The sequence below is a fragment of the Pinus tabuliformis genome, chromosome 1_2, assembly GCF_031772625.1.
Source record: "Pinus tabuliformis cultivar Carrire ecotype Pingquan chromosome 1_2, CPIR1, whole genome shotgun sequence".
Taxonomy (NCBI): domain Eukaryota; kingdom Viridiplantae; phylum Streptophyta; class Pinopsida; order Pinales; family Pinaceae; genus Pinus; species Pinus tabuliformis.
The window spans coordinates 382,544,769-382,562,004 of record NC_142298.1 but is presented as its reverse complement, the minus strand read 5'-3'; the positions used below and the strand labels follow the sequence as shown (position 1 = coordinate 382,562,004).

Sequence of the window (17,236 nt, the reverse complement as noted above, 5' to 3'; positions counted from 1 at the left end):
CCCAGGTAGCATTATATACCAGTATATCATCCAAATAGACAATAACAAATGAATCTATAAAAGGGTGCAGTACATCATTCATTAATCTCATAAATGTAGTTGGTGCAGTACATCATTCATTAATCTCATAAATGTAGTTGGTGCATTACATAGGTCAAATGGCATAACTAACCACTCATACTACTAGTGTAACCCCTTATTGTTATTAGTACAACCCCCTTATTATATTGTGCCCATGTAGTCCCTATATTGTTATTATTGTGCCCCATAGAAGCCCACTATTGTTATAATTGTGCACTTACATTATTATTGTTATGTCGGCTTTGATTATATTATGACCCCTTAGACTCCTATATATAGAAAAGAGGTCTTGTCATTTGTATCATCCAAGAATTGTTCATTTGTGTAATGTAAAGGAGGTTTCCCCCTCAAAGAGGCTTATTTCTAAGGCGTTGATCTATCTTTTCTATCTTTTTGTGAGCTGGTTTCATAACATTTGGTATCAGAGGTTTGGATTCTAGGGTTTCGCTGCTCCAAAATAGGTCAGCATGGCATTTTCGCTATAACTTCTTTTCTGTGACGTTTCAGAATCTACAAAAATCCCCATTTGAGAAGAAATCGTGCTGAATCTCGCATCCGAATTTCAGATCTTGTCTCGCTATATTTGCGAATATATGATCTGAGGAAGTTAGGCTTTTGGAAGACGCCCGAATTACATCCTAAACAGGTGACCTGGGGAAAATCGTCATAACTATCTCTCTGAGCATCAGATTGAAATTTCGTAAGAAGTTACAGAAAGAGAACAGACTGTAGTTTTCTGTGTATATTTTTTAGATCCGAAGGTCAAAACAGTGACACGTGGAACTTCATACAAGTTCGCTCTTCTAAAAAGGTATATAATCAGGTCATCTTGGGAGATTGTGTATAACTCTTTCTTGGAGAATCCAATTTCGATCAGACTGGTGGCATTGGAAAGAGGACACAGAGGGCTACTGCAGGTCGCGATTTCAGAACTGGAAGATCTGATATTACAAAGTTACAGTCGTTTCAAGATCAAGCTCCCAAAATCAAGAAAAAACGAGATGAGGAAGTTTGATGGCAAGGATCCGGTAAATTGGATACTACAGATGGAGAAATATTTTGATCTACATGGTGTACCACTGTTACAAAAGGTATGTATTGCATCTAATTATTTAGAACCAAATCAATTTTTATGGTATAAAGGGCTTTGTTCTCGTAAACCACTTGTCACGTGGTCAATTTTCACGGAGGAAATGATAGCACATTATGAGGATACAAAGAAAAACACCTTATTTAGCCAATTGATAAATCTCAAACAAAAGGGTTCAGTGGCAAAGCACATTGAGGACTTTCAAAAATTGAATATAAGGGTAAATGATATTCCAAAGAAGCAAAGGACTGATGTCTTCATAGGGACTTTAAAGGATAACATTCAACATGAGGTTCGTCTTTGGGAACCTAATTCATTGGAGAAGGCATTCAGGTTGGCAAGAAAAATTGAAAGCGAAATTATGGAAACAAGGAATTCTACCCCTCACAACTATAAAGATGGAAGTGTTGTTTCTCCTAGCCTTCCACAACCTACAAGGGTGACACCACAATAATTGGAAGAAAAAAGAGCAAAAGGACTTTGTTACAATTGTGATAACAAATACATTAAAGGTCATAAGTGTGCTGAGAAGAAATTATTTGTGAAGAGGAGGAAGAAAAGGATCAAGAAACATCAAAAGAGGAGAATATACACCAGGGACCAACCCCAGAGAAAGAAGAAATGAATCTGACCATATCTTGTAAAGCATTGGCAAGATTTACCACTCCTCAAACTCTCAAGATAGAAGGACATATCAAGAAGAAAAAGGTTCAAGAAGTGAAAGATCACATCGAGAAAGAAGAAATGAATCTGACCATATCTTGTAATGCATTGGCCGGAATTACCACTCCTCAAACTATCAAGATAGAAGGACATATCAAGAAGAAAAATGTTCAAGAAGTAAAAGATCACATCGATCATCAAGAAATGAATCCGACCATATATTGTAATGCATTGGAAGAAATTATCACTCCTCAAACTCTCAAGATAGAAGGACATATCAAGAAGAAAAAGATTCAAGCAGTGAAAGATCACATCAAGCATCAACAACAAGTTCTCCAACTTTTAAAGGATAACGCCACTTTGGTGCAGAATCGAATGAAACAACAGGCAAATCAAGATCATAGTGAAAGAAGTTTTGATGTAGGCAATTGGGTATTTTTACGACTACATCTTAAGCAAGCTATTTATGAGAAGGAAATGTTGGCAATACTACATGCACTTAAGAAATGGCGACCTTACCTAATGGGAAGACACTTCAAGGTAAAAATGGATCATAATAGTCTTAAATACTTTTTAGAACAAAGATTATCTTTAGAAGAACAGAAAAAATGGGTCACAAATATGTTGGGTTATGACTTTGAAATCATCTACAAAAAAGAGAAGAAAAATGTTGTTGCATATGCACTCTCAAGAAAGGATGAGGAAATGGAAGCGTTGTTTTGTGTTATTTCTATTATCCAACCAGAATGGATAAACGAAGCAAGGGATGAATGGAAGAAGGACGAAGAAGTGTGGCCACTCATTCAAAAGTTGCAGAAGATCCCAGTTCAAACAATATTGCCAGAAGTTGACGAAGGAAAAATCATATTGGAACCTGGAGCAGTCACAGGAACAAGAACCCGACAACTACGAAATCGATCAATTTCACAGTATCTCATCAAGTGGAAGAACTTGCCCACTGAAGCTTCCACATGGGAGGACAAGAATTTTATACAGAAGCATCAAGAACTACTCAAGCGTTGAGGACAACACTTTTTGAAGGAAAGGGGCATGTTAGGTCCCTATACTACTAGTGTAACCACTTATTGTTATTAGTACAACCCCCTTATTATATTGTTGTGCCCATGTAGTCCCCATATTGTTATTATTGTGCCCCATAGAAGCCCACTATTGTTATTATTGTGCACTTACATTATTATTGTTATGTTGGCTCTGATTATATTATGACCCCTTAGACTCCTATATATAGAAAAAAAGTCTTGTCATTTGTATCATCCAAGAATTGTTCATTTGTGTAATGTAAAGGAGGTTTCCCCCTCGAAGAGGCTTATTTCTAAGGTGTTGATCTATCTTTTCTATCTTTTTGTGAGTTGGCTTCATAACAATCTATCTTCTTCTTTGACTCGAACCTGGTGATATCGAGACTTCAAGTCTAGCTTGGTGAAATACTTTGCTTGCTGCAACTGATCTAGCAGATTGTCTATCCCGGGTAGGGGGTATCTGTTCTTGAGTGTGATTTTAATCAATGCCCTGTAATTTATACACACCCACCAAGTCCCATCCTTCCTTGGCACAATGATGATGGGTGACCCACATGGTGATGTACTCGGTTGAAAGACAACCTGTTCTAGCAGCCGCTGCAATTGTTTCTTCACCTCACTTGCTTCTATAACAGACTGCCCGTACAATCCAATATTTGGCAATGGGGAGTCTGGCAATAGCTGGATCTTGTGCTCCACTTCTCTCTTAGGGGGTAGCCCTTTAGGCTCTCGGAACACATCCTTGTATGCCTGTAACAACTCCTTCAACTGTTGTTTTTGTCTCTTAGTACACCCCTCTAGGGATGCCTTGCCTCTAATTGACTCCTCTTTAGACCAATTTTTCCTCAAAAACAATAAAACATACTTCATGCTGGAACTGATCAATTTCTTAGCTTGGTTGTCACTTACCAGTGAAATTTTCGACTTGCCTATCCGCGTGTTGATGATGAATGATTTTCCATCCTTGATGAGCCGATACTAGTTAGCTCTCCTCATGAATATTGCATCACGCATGTACATGTATGGACTCCCAAACATGACTCCACATACATCAAGGGGAACCACATCCAGATCTACTTCATCAATAAAATCAACACTGATAGCAAATCTAATTTTACACTGTTTTGTTACCTTCAACTCTGCATCCTTATGTACCCATCCCAGTGGATATGGATTTGGATGATCACGAACTTCCAGCCCCAACTTCTTGACTAGATCTACTGCAATGAGATTTTCCTGCGATCCTGAGTCAAACAGAGCATCAATCTTTGTCTTCTTGACCTGTATCTTTACATGGAAGAGTTTGGTCATTTCTTTCTCTTCTTGTTGCTGAAGGCTACTCAAATTCACCTCCTTCTGCATTGATGTACAGACGATCTTCTCATCCACGTCTGAGCTACTTTCAACTTGGTTGCTCGAATCAGTGGCCATGAGATTCTTCTTCTTATTATCTTTCTTCTTGTTCTTCGAGTTTAGCTCTGGATGCAACTTCCAACACTTCTCCTCTGTATGGCCATCAATGTTGCAGTGGTTGCTAGATCTTTTCACTAGTGTGTTGTGGCTGCCATCTTTTTATCTTTTCCCCTTTTTGCTTCTTCTTTCCATCATTAGAAGCGTCTTGTTGCTCCTTTTGCTTTGATCCACTTGATTCCGCTCTTTTCAGGCCTATGTTCTCCAGGTACTGTGCCTGTACACAAGCCTCGTCCACTGTTTTGGGCTTGAACAACATCACTTGTTCACGCAGATGGCGATGCAGACCCCCCAAATACTTGAGGAGTACATCTGAGTTCTTTGGAGATATACCCAACATTATAGCCATCTTTTTGAATTCTGTGGTGTACTCCTGCATGCTTTGGCCTGGCTTTTGCCTGAAGTAATGCCACTGGATCCACTGGTCTTCTATATACCCAATGGGATAAAAATGACTTAATGAGGGTTTTGAAATCCTCCCACTTAGACACTGGAGGTTCTCCCTCCAACCTTAAGGTTTCCGTGTGGCTCTCCCACCAAGTGCATGGCCCTCCAATTTCAACCGCGCGAATGAGATCTTTTGCCCTTCCTCGATCCGATGAACACTGAAATAAACTTACAATTGTTGCAACCAGTGGTTCAGCTTTAGAGAGTCGATCTCGCCGTGGTATGGCTTGATATCGACTTTTGCTTCCACTTTAAACAGGGATTGGTTCACGACACTCAAAATGGGTTGATCTTTTTCGGGTTCTTTCTTTGGCCGGTTATCTGCGTCTTCCTGATCTCCCAATCCCCCTTCTTATTTGTCCTCTGCATTCGAACCCCCTTCTCCAAATATCCCCAGCTTATTGCTTAGGGCCGCCATGAGGAGGTTTACATTGCGGATTATATCCGTGACTTGTTCTTTGAGCCGTGAAACCTCACCTCTGCAGGATCACGAGCTACAGTGCGCAGATCCTCTCTATGTGCTCTACCTCCTATCTCTCCTGGCTATCTTTGCTCAAATATGGAACAAAATGCTCCCAAAAGAATGGAATGCCTCTTCCTCCTAGTGGCCCAGTTATAACACAATTCGATAGCCTACTAGTGGTTAAGTTTGACTACATCAACCCTTACCTAGAGTTACAAAATAGACTCTTCTAGAGTCTTTTACATCACAAACACATGGATAGCCCCTTTTCCATGAATAATGGGGGTTGAAGTGGCGTCCTCCCAAACTATAGGTGTGAAAACAGGAAGGTCAACTTCTAAGTGACAAATTTTGCATACAGACTCTGATTGATGTGATTCATGCGCTGTTGGAAAGCTTTATGTGTGTATAATAGCATGAAAAGGTGTTTCGCTAAAGCGGCAAAGTTTTAACCCCAAAAAACGTCGTTTGATGCCTCAAAACACTCCTGGAAGGTTTCAGAGACCGTTTCGCCAAATTGAGTCCCGCCAGTAAAAACGGTCCCGTGAGATGATTCTCCACTTTTTCTACTCCAAATGCACGAGATGGATGGAAAACAATATAATGATCCAATTCGGATAAGTTGTCCTCAAACGAACCTCCGACCATTCACAAAACGAGCCTCGGAGAATGCCCTAGTGCATGCACAATCCTAAATGGCCTTAGGAGAGAGACCTGGCCACAAATATGTCTTGGACGTACTGTTTGAGGTATGATATCCCTCATTGCTCTGGACAGAATGCCTTGGATACCCACTATTCAACATGATACTTTAATCCTTATTGCCAAAAAACCCAGAGATGTATTTTAGGAAACTATGCTAGACAAATGATGAGAAGGGTTGACTGACTAGGGTGGAATCTTTCACCACCAAAATCCGTTGGAAAGAAGGGGATTAACCAGGGTGGGATCACCTCCACCGAAACTAATCAAAAGGAAAAATGAGTCTTAAAACCGGGAGACAAGTATGCCAATGAGGAGTGCAAATTGAAGATAGTGAATTAAAGATTAATGGTCAAATCAGGCTTGTTATAATTCCCTAATGGCAGATGAAGTCTATGAAAAAAATCCCCTCATAGTGTTCTGTGTTGTAAATTTTGTGTTTTGTTGGCACAGTTTTGTAAGGTATTCACCTACAAAACCCCTCTTTTTATTGCTCAGATATATTCTCCTCAGGAAAATCATGTATTCCTATTGGAAAGGAGAAAACAATTGGAAAATTTTGATTAATTAGCTCTGTAATGCCTGACGTATTTTCCGCGAACAATGGGCGTAATTATATAATACAAATACTCTTTCCGGTTTAAAAAAATGTTATTTACATGGATGGTTGCAGTAGAATCACTCTATTGAATAAAATGCAATATATAAGGCCTTCAGAAAGGGAAAAAGTGCACAGCTATATTTCACATTTTAAGAAGAGATGTAGAGGAAAATCAACATCCTAGGCACAAGGGAAGCTATACAGATCTAAAAGAATGGCTATTTAAGCATTTATCAGATTCATTGAATTGTTCATCTTTACATCAGCATGTTGAAGTCAATGATCTTTACGAAAAAAAACTACATGTCTGCTCTAGAGTTTGAATTTCAAACTACTAATTATATAATTTAGGCCTACCTAACAACATTCAGGTTGTGGATACCAAGGTATGTTTGCAGAGCTGTACAGTATGATACACCAATATTGATATTCCTATGGTTGGCTGCATACTACAAGTTTGCATACCTGGATTCCCCCATCCAAGCCTCACCAAAAGGAGATAAGAAAAGTGTTGGAGATAAAAAGTGGGGTAGAAAATAATTTGCATGCACTTAATGAGCAAATTATTTTATAAATCATTGCTGATGCCAATCTTCTTGATTATTTAACAATTGCAAAAATAACTAGCTCAGCTCCATCTAGCCTTTACAGTACCTAGTTGTTTAATAAAATATATGCAGGAAGGATTTCAAATTATAAGTACAGATGGAGGTCATGCAGTTATCTCTTTGTTGCTGAAATTCTTAAAATGTTTTTCTTATCGGATTGACATTGAATTTCCAGAGAGGAAGTGCATGATAAGAATTACCTGATATAAAATTGCCCTCCTTTTGACACTTCCAACATATGCTTCAAGAAATTCCTGCATATATATATAAACAAGTATATCAATATTTTCATGAAAAATCCTAAGGTTAAAAACCATTTCAATAGAAGAATTCGTTAGCAGTTTCTGTATATTGAATATTGGTGCTATCTTCAGTTTATTCAAATCTGTGTCTCTAACAGAAAGTGGTAATAAGACACTTTTAGGAGCCATGGGAAAGTTTACATTGATCCCTTACAAAATACTAGAACTATAGAATGAGAAATTGGATGTGTAACATGACATACTTTACTGTGAGGAAATAAACAGGAAAATAAAAACCGTATAAAAACAGGAAATGTACAATGAATATGTTGCATAAGTACTCTCAATTAATATGCAAAGCCAGTAATGTTTACCATATTTTCAAAGAGTTGATGCAGATCTATTTCATTCACTAAAATTGCAACATAGTGATCTTTTATACATCATTCATTGCGAAGTGCATGAACTATGATGCAACTGATACTCTAATCCAAATAAATGGCACATCAGATGTTTCAAAAGGTAATATCATCCGTTTCTAGACTCTCATCTTTTTGCTAGTGCTTCATATATGACTTCCTAAGTTGCAGGAAGCATGCCATCCATCCTGTCCCCTGCGTATCAGTCATGTTTCCATACTGAAACACTGCAACATGACTCAAACACGCTTGAAACATGTTCAATCTGTATGAAACACATTTCAATTGTGTGAAACATGTTTCATACAGACTGAAATGTGTTTCAGTGTTTGTACAGCTTGTTCCCCCAAACAAAATATTCAATTTTTCCTTAATTTGAATGGTGGGACCCAAATTTTTTATTTTAATGCCTAATTACGAATTAGAAGTTAATTATGAATTAATGGAACTTCTAGAAGCATCGAAGCCTGGAAATTTTCTTTAAAAGAGGTTTTCACTGTCAATTTGTACCAAAAATGTTAGCACTTAATGGTAATGTTAAATTCTTAAGGTAAAGGGATGGAATACCTTCACTGGAATTTTTAACATAACCATTAATCAAGATATTTGAGAGTGGTTCCAACCTCATCCGATTTCATATGGAGAAAATAGAATTTCATATCCCATTTAAAATTCAACAGACTTAACAATTTTCAAGATTTCAAGATTAGTAGGATTGCAACATTTTCATTAGATTCTATTGCATATGAGGGTATGGGATTGGCATTTATTCAAGAGCACCAAGCCCTTTATTTACCTTGATGTCGGTGATTGTTGGACTCCTCTATCTTGGCCATAGCAAAATTGTATCTTTCACTCAAGCCAAAATCATTGATTAGGCATGTTACGTTTTTTCTACCATATTTTAAAGCTTGGATTAGGTAGTTTCACTAAAATTGGGTGGTGTTGTCTCATGTCCCTAGAGGATTGAGGTAGTGGCAATGATGTTAAATTTCCATGAAGCTCTACAACTACTTAGATGAATAACTGAAAACCTATGTTGCATTGCCTTTGACGACGGTGGGGATGAGAGGACGAGTTTCCGGCACGACCAGAGCGCACCACCAAATTTTCCAGGGGATGACAATAATATATATATATATATATATATATATATATATATATATATATATATATATATATATATATATATATATATATATATATATATATATTAAAATAATAAATTCCAGCCATCTTCACCTCCATCATCTAGCCATATAAATGGAGGTAGTAACAGATTCCAGCATCTCACTAACAATGTTTTGTCCATCTAAAAATCCATGCTGCTAGGGAAGACGAATATCTTCATTAACAACATTTTCTCCACCCAAAAATTCATGTTGTTGGTGAAGATGAAGATCTTCATGTTTGTTTTCAAAGGCTATTTCCACCTGTCACGACAATTGGCTTTGTTGTGGTTTTGGTAACAGAAGCTGGCTCATATACTTCTGACAAGGTAACTGGAGTTCATGGTGGAGGTGAAGATGGTTGTGAAGAAAAACTAGTATTCATGTATGTATTTGTATGTTTTACTTTTGTTGCAGCATCATTTATTTGTGGAAGTGGCATTGAAATGCCAGGTCCAAATACCGCTCCTTTGAGAAGTGTATCACTTCCTCCAATCTTAACAGTAATGAGATATCCTGCAGGAAATGATCCATCGAGTATTCCATGGACAATTTGTCCAATCAAAGAATCGATACCCATGCCAACCGATGAATTGTCCCCATTTTCATTACTTGGATTTTGTGATTTATTATCGAAGAAGGGAGGAACATACCATTTTTTCCTCGGGGACAAAGGAACGGTACCTGAAAAGTCCCCAAAATTTGTTTGGGATGGATTGGGAATGACCTGGAAGTCCCCCAGTCCCCGATGATGTTCCTAAGAAATTGGGGACATTCCCAACCCTTGTAAAAGTCCCCGCTATGCCGGAACATCGGTTATGAGGGATTTTTTGGTGGGGATAGGTCCTCGTACAACGTAGACTGAACCTAGTTTACTTTCACCAAGATACAAAGTTTATTAACAATTCATAAGTAGTGGAATAAAACACCAAAGATTAAATAACACATGCACACAAATTGACACACTTGCTTTCTTTGGAAACCCAACAAGAAAAACCTGCTTCGTTGATGTGGTATTTTATTGATTGTTCTTGAGCAATTTGGATCTATTACAAGATAATATGTCTCTCTGAGAAAGAGTTTTGCTTCTTCTCACAAATCTCAACTGATACGAACGATATTGGCTTGCCTTGATCACTACTTGATCTCGACCCTCTAGTACGCAACTATTCCTCTGTTGTATACCTTGACTTGCCCTACCTCTTGTTTGATCCTTGTCCTTCCTTGCGCACTTGGCAACGCTATTTCCTTGCACAAATCCCCTATTCCTTAGCACAAGTTTGGCTCCTATTTCTTAGCATAAGTCCTTTTCCTTGCACACTTCTTACCTCCTATTTCTTAGGATAGTAGCTCCTCAAAACTGTGCACAATCAATCTCCTAAATTCTAGCGTACTTGTGATCTCCTATTTCTTAGGACACAAGCCCTGTGCTCTCCACAACCAAAGATGCTCTCACAAACTCGTGAACTTTCTTGTATCACAAACCTTGTGCACTAAACAATTGATTATTCCTTGTGCCTTCGTCCTTCCTTTATAGGCCCAATTCAAACATGCAAGGAGGCCCAATTCCAAATTTAGAACTCGAGTTTTGATTGCGAGTTAACTAAGAATATTTCTCGCTCTTCTTCCAATCATCACTGGAGTTACTACCCCTTCTCTCTCCAACCAAAACTCACTCTTCCTTCAATCAAGACTGAAAACTAACTCGCTCTAACTGAAATTATAACTGCCACCTTGTTCTATAGTCAAACTGATGAAGACTCCACTTAACTAAAACTAACTTGATGATTATTCTAGTACATTGGAAATAACTGATCCTAACTGAAGTCTAACTCATGAGGACAATTCAATGTCTTCATTGGCTAAGGCACAAGACATAATACCTTGCTCGCTACATTTTCAACACTCCCTCTTAGCAAGGAAGGTACTTCTGGAAAAACCTTGTGCACCTAGATCTGTCTTAAACACCACTACATTATTCGTTGTTATACTTTCTCCCTTTTAACTAGAAGACTTCCTTGCTTTCTTTCTGGAATCTGATCTGAAGACCTATTCATTCCAACCATGCTCTGCGAGTCTATCACCTCAGTCATAAGTGCCATGTACCCCATGTATCTGGGTGATTGCTTACTTTGCCTGAAGTTGGTACTGGGAGGTCCAACTCTCTTTTGATCCTCCCTAAACAACTCTTCTTCCCACTTGGATCGAACTCTCCCTATACTGGGAGTCATTGACTGAGTGTCTACCTCCACTCACCCTAGCCTTTGCTCCTCATCATCCTGTTGGTCAACCCAACTACCAACTAACCAAGACTCAAATTGAGATACTGTCTGAGGCTCCATCTTGAGTAGCTTCTTCTCAGGTACTCTAACCTGCTCTTGCTCTAAGGACTCTCTCAGAGCCCTGCTTTCCTCAACCATCACTTCTCTACTCTGAGATCTCCCTGCCTTGTTGCTCAAGGTTGTGCCTGTCTCTACCTTGAACTTGAAGAGATTCTTGATCCTCACACCTATCTAATTCTTACATCTGCAAGCTAAGTGTTGGAGGTAAGCCTTACATGTATTGAAGATGACATCATAACCCTTGTCCTCAAGGGTAGCTACTGAAACACGATTATGCTTCAGGCTTGGAACATAGAGGACATCTTTGAGATGGAGAGGATTACCTGACTCCTTCTAGTCACATACATGCCATCATCTCCTAGCTCAATCTGAAACTGCATGTCCTCCTTCAAGTGGTTGAAATACTTCTTATTCCCAGTCATGTGGAAGGATGCTCCTAAATCAATTTATCATACACTATTGTTTGCTGAGCTTGTCATGCAAGCTATCAATAAGAAATATTTCTCAAAGTGAGCAAACAATGCATCTACCTCAGTTGTTGTAGCCACATGATCCTTACTGGACTCCTTCCGATTAGGACACTTAGTGGCATAGTGTCTGAACTCATGGCAACGTGGTCGAAACCCCTTCTGCAGTGCTCAGTTGGTCCTCCCACAGTTGGTCGAAACCACAAGTATAAGCACGCGCCTACACAAGACCACACTCAAATGCTACAAAACAATCTCAAGGCACCCAAAGCACATTATGCAGAAGTAATTGATCTTGCTCAAATCCTTGTTCTTCTCGCCCTTCTGACTAGACTCGGCCTCTCCTTGGCCCTTCTTGCCATTGGCTCTGCTACCTTTGCTTGCTAGGGAAAAGTTCTCAGCGTCCTTTGCTAGAGCTTCTCTACCAACTCTCATTCCTCTCCAGATTTCTTCTTGAGCTTCTCTACCTTTCCCAATTGGGACTATTCTCTCTACCACTTATTACATCTTGGAAACTATACCAATACTTATGGAGTCCCAAAAGCACAAGACTCACAAAGTCACTGTCTACTACAATCACGCCCGCTCCACCTAGCTCATCTCGAATTTGAGTGAGTTCGAAAGATATTTGATGATGGGCTCTCCTTTTCTCATCCAAATACTTCTTAGCTTCTCCTTGAGAGCAAGCTTCTTGGCATCACTGGAACCTTGATACAAATCTAAGATGGCTTTAAACATCTCATATGTTGTCTTTTTCTCATGGAAATGAGGGATAATATGGTCTTTCATCCCCTCAAGAATGATCCTCCTTGCCTTGGTGTCATTCTTGTTATGTTGGGCCAACTGTTGGGCATCTGTAGGTGGCACTATTTGCTGCTTCACAAACTCTAGCACCCCACTATCTTCCAACACCACTGATATCCATATGAAAACTCCAAACTCGAATCCTATTGCAGCAACTAGATATTATTCTCCTAACTGTTAATTTAATTTAACAATTTATTTGTTGTTTGCTATGACAAATACTGAATAAATCACATTGCAATCTACACAAATAAAACTGCAGAAGAATAAACCCTAGAAGAAATGCTAGTGTTATCACTTTGTAATTTCCTAGGATGTAAAGGAATTGCATTTTGTGGTACATTTCCTATTGAGAGTGACCAAATTATGCTTTTTATTTTCATTTTCGCTACATCAACCTTCGGGTATCTTTCCAGGCCCGACCCAAGGTGTGGACAAGCGAAGGGGGAGGCTAACCCTATGTGGACCCAGTGGACACATGTGGACCCGGATGGGAAAAAAGATGAATAGGGCTAAAAAGTGTAGAAGGGGGTGATGTATGTGGTGTGGGGAAGTGGGACCATGCAACCAAAGTCGAGATTTTCCAAATAGTGCCAACCCTAAAGCTAGTGGCCAGTAAAGAAGATCCCACTAGACTAGGATACAAGGCTAACCACAGAATCGGGTAGTGGAGACAAGAGTACAAAACTAGCCCACTCTTTCCATCGAATACCCATGACAAGTAAGGAAAATTACTCAACTACACCAATGAAAAGTTGGCATACCTTCAAGGTCGAGAGGCCCAACTTTAAACATACAATCATAACAAGTGCGCGAGGAACCACATGGCTGGCTCAGGTGGCGGAGATAATGGCACATTGAGCTATTTGGTGGCTGCAAGGGACTGTTGACTAAGGACCATCTAGGAGAAAAAATTTCTCCTATATGCACTACCCACATGTGGTGGGTAACATCTGGCTCCAATTGGGACATGAGCTCTTAGAAAGGTGCATGAAGCTACTCGAACGGGAGGTCATGAGAACTCCAGTAATCTCTTGGTACTGTAGACCTATTACCTGCACATATCAAAGACCAAGCACATGAGGCAGCATGTTTTGTGGTGTCTTATGATCACCCATGCTTAGTATTAGGCCACTAAAAATCAACTAGTAAATAAATTTTAAATAAAATTTCAAATGCAATCTTAATCTAAATGCAGCTAATCTAGCATGATAATATCATATGATGTTAGTTCTAATGGGAAAATGAGCATGCAATGCATCCTACCCTAACATGCATGTTATATCACCCAAATACTAAGTGTAATCATAGACCCAATGTAACCAACATATCATCCAGTCAATATGAAAGAAATTGCCCTTATGCTCACTCATGTAATAGATCCAAAGGTAGGGGTAGGAATGACAACATGAAAGGTCACAAGGGTGGGACGCAGGCAAATGAAGTGAGCACGCATGGAGTATCACGGGTAAAGAGGGAGCCAAGGGATGCAATCTTTTCCATAAGATCCTTTCTTCCAACTAAAATATATAGATATCAACAATAAGCTCATAAACCTCTGATCGATAGCAACCTTAGGCATATCATCCCCATTATGGTCCCAATCATTAATATCATGTTTTATGACCACCATAGGGTCATGGCTGGGAGAAAAGGGAGACCGATGACAAGGGAAGACACACCAAGCAGGTTTCTCATGATGATCATATTCAGAATCCTTAGGGTATGGGGGGGGCAAGTGGGATACAACTAATGGATGGTTCTTCCCAATGTTGCACAAAGCGCGATCGGGATTTAATCGGCGCCGGGAAAAAAGCGGAAAAAATCGACAAAAGCGGGAAAAAAGCGTTTGGCACAAAAATATTCATTTTTTTTCATTTTTTTTCAATTTTTTTAATATCTAAACCATCTACAACATAAAATAAATACATTGACACATAAATATGATAAAAAAACTAATATATAAGATGTTTAATATCATTTCTAGCGCTAAAATCACACATAACATTGAATCATGTCCTGAATAGTAAGTCCTGAGTCCCAAGTCCAACTCAGCCTCAAAATATCAACAAAAAATATGATAATGTATCTCATCATGTCATAATGTCATATACAATAAAATGAAAGTCTAATCCTATTGATTTCCTCTGCCCCTCTTGCGAGAAAATGGCACAGCTTTCTCTTTCCCTCTAGATGTAGAAGCTGGTGCCTGTGCTGGTGGAAATGGCAGTGGAGTCTGACGTGCTCTAGAAGCTGAAGAACTAGTAGTAGCAGCTACAGGAGGCTTAGGTGGACGGAGACCACGTCCTCTACTGGTGGTAGTGGTAGCCCGGGTAGCCCGGGTAGGCGGTGTCACCTCCTCCTCCTGCTCCTCCAACTCCTCCTCCTCCTGCTCCTGCTCCTGCTCCTCCTCCTGCTCCAAACCCAAGTTACCCAACCAAATGCCAATGGCAAATGCCAAAAAACAATGAAAATTCAAAAAAAATAAACAATGTTTAAAAAAAATGAGAAAATAAAAATAAAAAATTGGTTCTTATAGTCATAACAAATTACCCATCCCAAATCAATGAAAAATTTCAAAAAATTCTTTAAAAACAATGAAAACCAAAGTTTTTATAGAAGCAAAACCAAAAAAAATTAATCTACATACCTCTTTTATGGACAAATTGGTGATCTTGGCTTGGATTCCTCCTAAAAACGCTTGGATTCGCTCCCAAATCCGACGGAAACCCTTCAGCTCCTCTCCCTCACCTCTTCTCCTCCTCCTCCGCGCGGCGACAGCACAATGAATTAAAAAAAAAATCGAATTTGCCATATAAAACCCCGCTGCCCGCGCCTCCCACGATTTTTACGCAAAAAATCGCGATTTTTTCGAAAAAATCGCGATATTTTCAAAAAATCGTGATTTTTTCGATAAAAATCGGTATAAAAAAAAGTGGCGATTTTTACGGATAAAAATCGCGATTTGATCGGGCAGAGGAAAAAATCGCGATTTTAACAACACTGGTTCTTCCTCAACATCATACCTAGGAGAGGAAAAAGGATCATCAATGATGGTGCTAATGTGATAAAGGGAAAGGTGCGGGCTCAGGGGTAATGTAGCTATGTTATCGAGATCCTAGGGAAGGTATGGGAAGACAAGGCCTTCGTCAGTGTCATCATCGGTGTCATAAATGGGGCCTGCCATTTCCAATAAACCTTCTTCATGTGAGGGAAAACCACAATCCTCCCTTTCAATGGTGTGAGTAGGGATATCATTATGAGTAACGTCCTGGAGAAAAGGAGAATCAATTTCAACCTCATTTTCCATGTCAGTATCATAAATAGGGTCACTATTAAAATGATGGTTGCCCATATCCCATTTTCCCTCACTAATGCACAAGAAATAAAAAATGTCATCTTCACAGGGAGCTACAATATTCATACCCTCAAGCACCCTTTCTTGAATGAAAGTCCCTGCTTCATTGTGTTCATCTTCACAGGCTTCAATAGGGCTTTCACTCATGCCCTGCACATTCTCAATCCTTAAGTTTGCATCCTGAAGGTCCTCATCACTATCTTCTTTAGATTGATTCCACTCTTCCATATATTCCTCACTTTTATGATGATCCTTCACATTTGAACTTTCTTCAATGTCACCTTGATCATCTAATTGGTTACCTTTTGTGGGGCTTTGCGACTGATTATAATATTTTTCATTGATTAGGTCAGTCAGAATATTAAAAGCGCAGGTTAGGCCAACAAAGTCAAAGAGACGACTAGGATCCTTCTCATAGGCACACATCATTATGTAGAGTTGCTTTTGTGTTGACCCATGAAACCTGAGCATGAATTCCTTATCCATGCTCTCCAATAAATCTTCATAAAACTCAGCATATTTGTCCACATTCTTTTGCAGTTCTTGAAGGTCTTGATCATTGAGTTTTGCAAATGTAGGACCAAGATTAATCTCTTTTTGACAATAGTCCATTTTTCATGATTTTGCATATTAGGATTAAAATGGAGTCGCTAGGATGAATTAAAATACCTTGATATATGCTTGCCTCACCCTACAAGCATTAACTTTGAAGTTCAATGAAGAACTAGGGCTTCGTTCTTCCAATGGAGTCGCCAATAATGATATGTCAATATGTCGTATGGGGAACAAAACACACATCTCGTGTCCCTGGCAACGATGCCAAAAATGTTACCACTCAAACTAGCAGAGGTCCTAGGAGGGGATCCTATAGAGCAACTGCTAGGTCAAGAGGCAACAATGGAGCGATAGCCCAATGTCACCTTAGCTAAGGCTCCCTGCTCTTTACAAACTTTCACTGATGGGAGGAGACCCAATATAAGAGGAATCACAATGATGAATGGATAAATGATTGGATAAGGAGTGATTCCTAAAGCCTATTCACAAGAGAGACTCAATTAAATAACTTGCTTGAAAAGCAAGGTGATGGGCTCTCTAAGAAGGGCTATGAGGATACCTTGGCCTAGGGTTGGAGGATATGCCTTGACAAGGGGCTTCGAGACTTAAGGGTCCTTGTGGAGAAACGGATTCTATGTAGTTCATGTGGAATTTGAGTTATAAAGTTACGGGATCACAGAGAACCCAGGTGAACCCAACTAGGTCTAGGGTATGG

At 39.3% G+C, this 17,236-nt stretch overlaps 1 protein-coding gene across 1 annotated transcript in view; it reads right to left on the bottom strand.

The window, feature by feature from the left end:
* Positions 1 to 17,236, bottom strand: part of LOC149205969 (alpha/beta-Hydrolases superfamily protein) — a 217,051-nt gene that overhangs the window by 44,170 nt on the left and 155,645 nt on the right. The window contains exon 9 of the mRNA XM_089397554.1: positions 7,366 to 7,419. Within this exon, the coding sequence (XP_089253680.1) occupies positions 7,366 to 7,419 (54 nt within the window). The remainder of the gene's footprint in view (positions 1 to 7,365; positions 7,420 to 17,236) is intronic.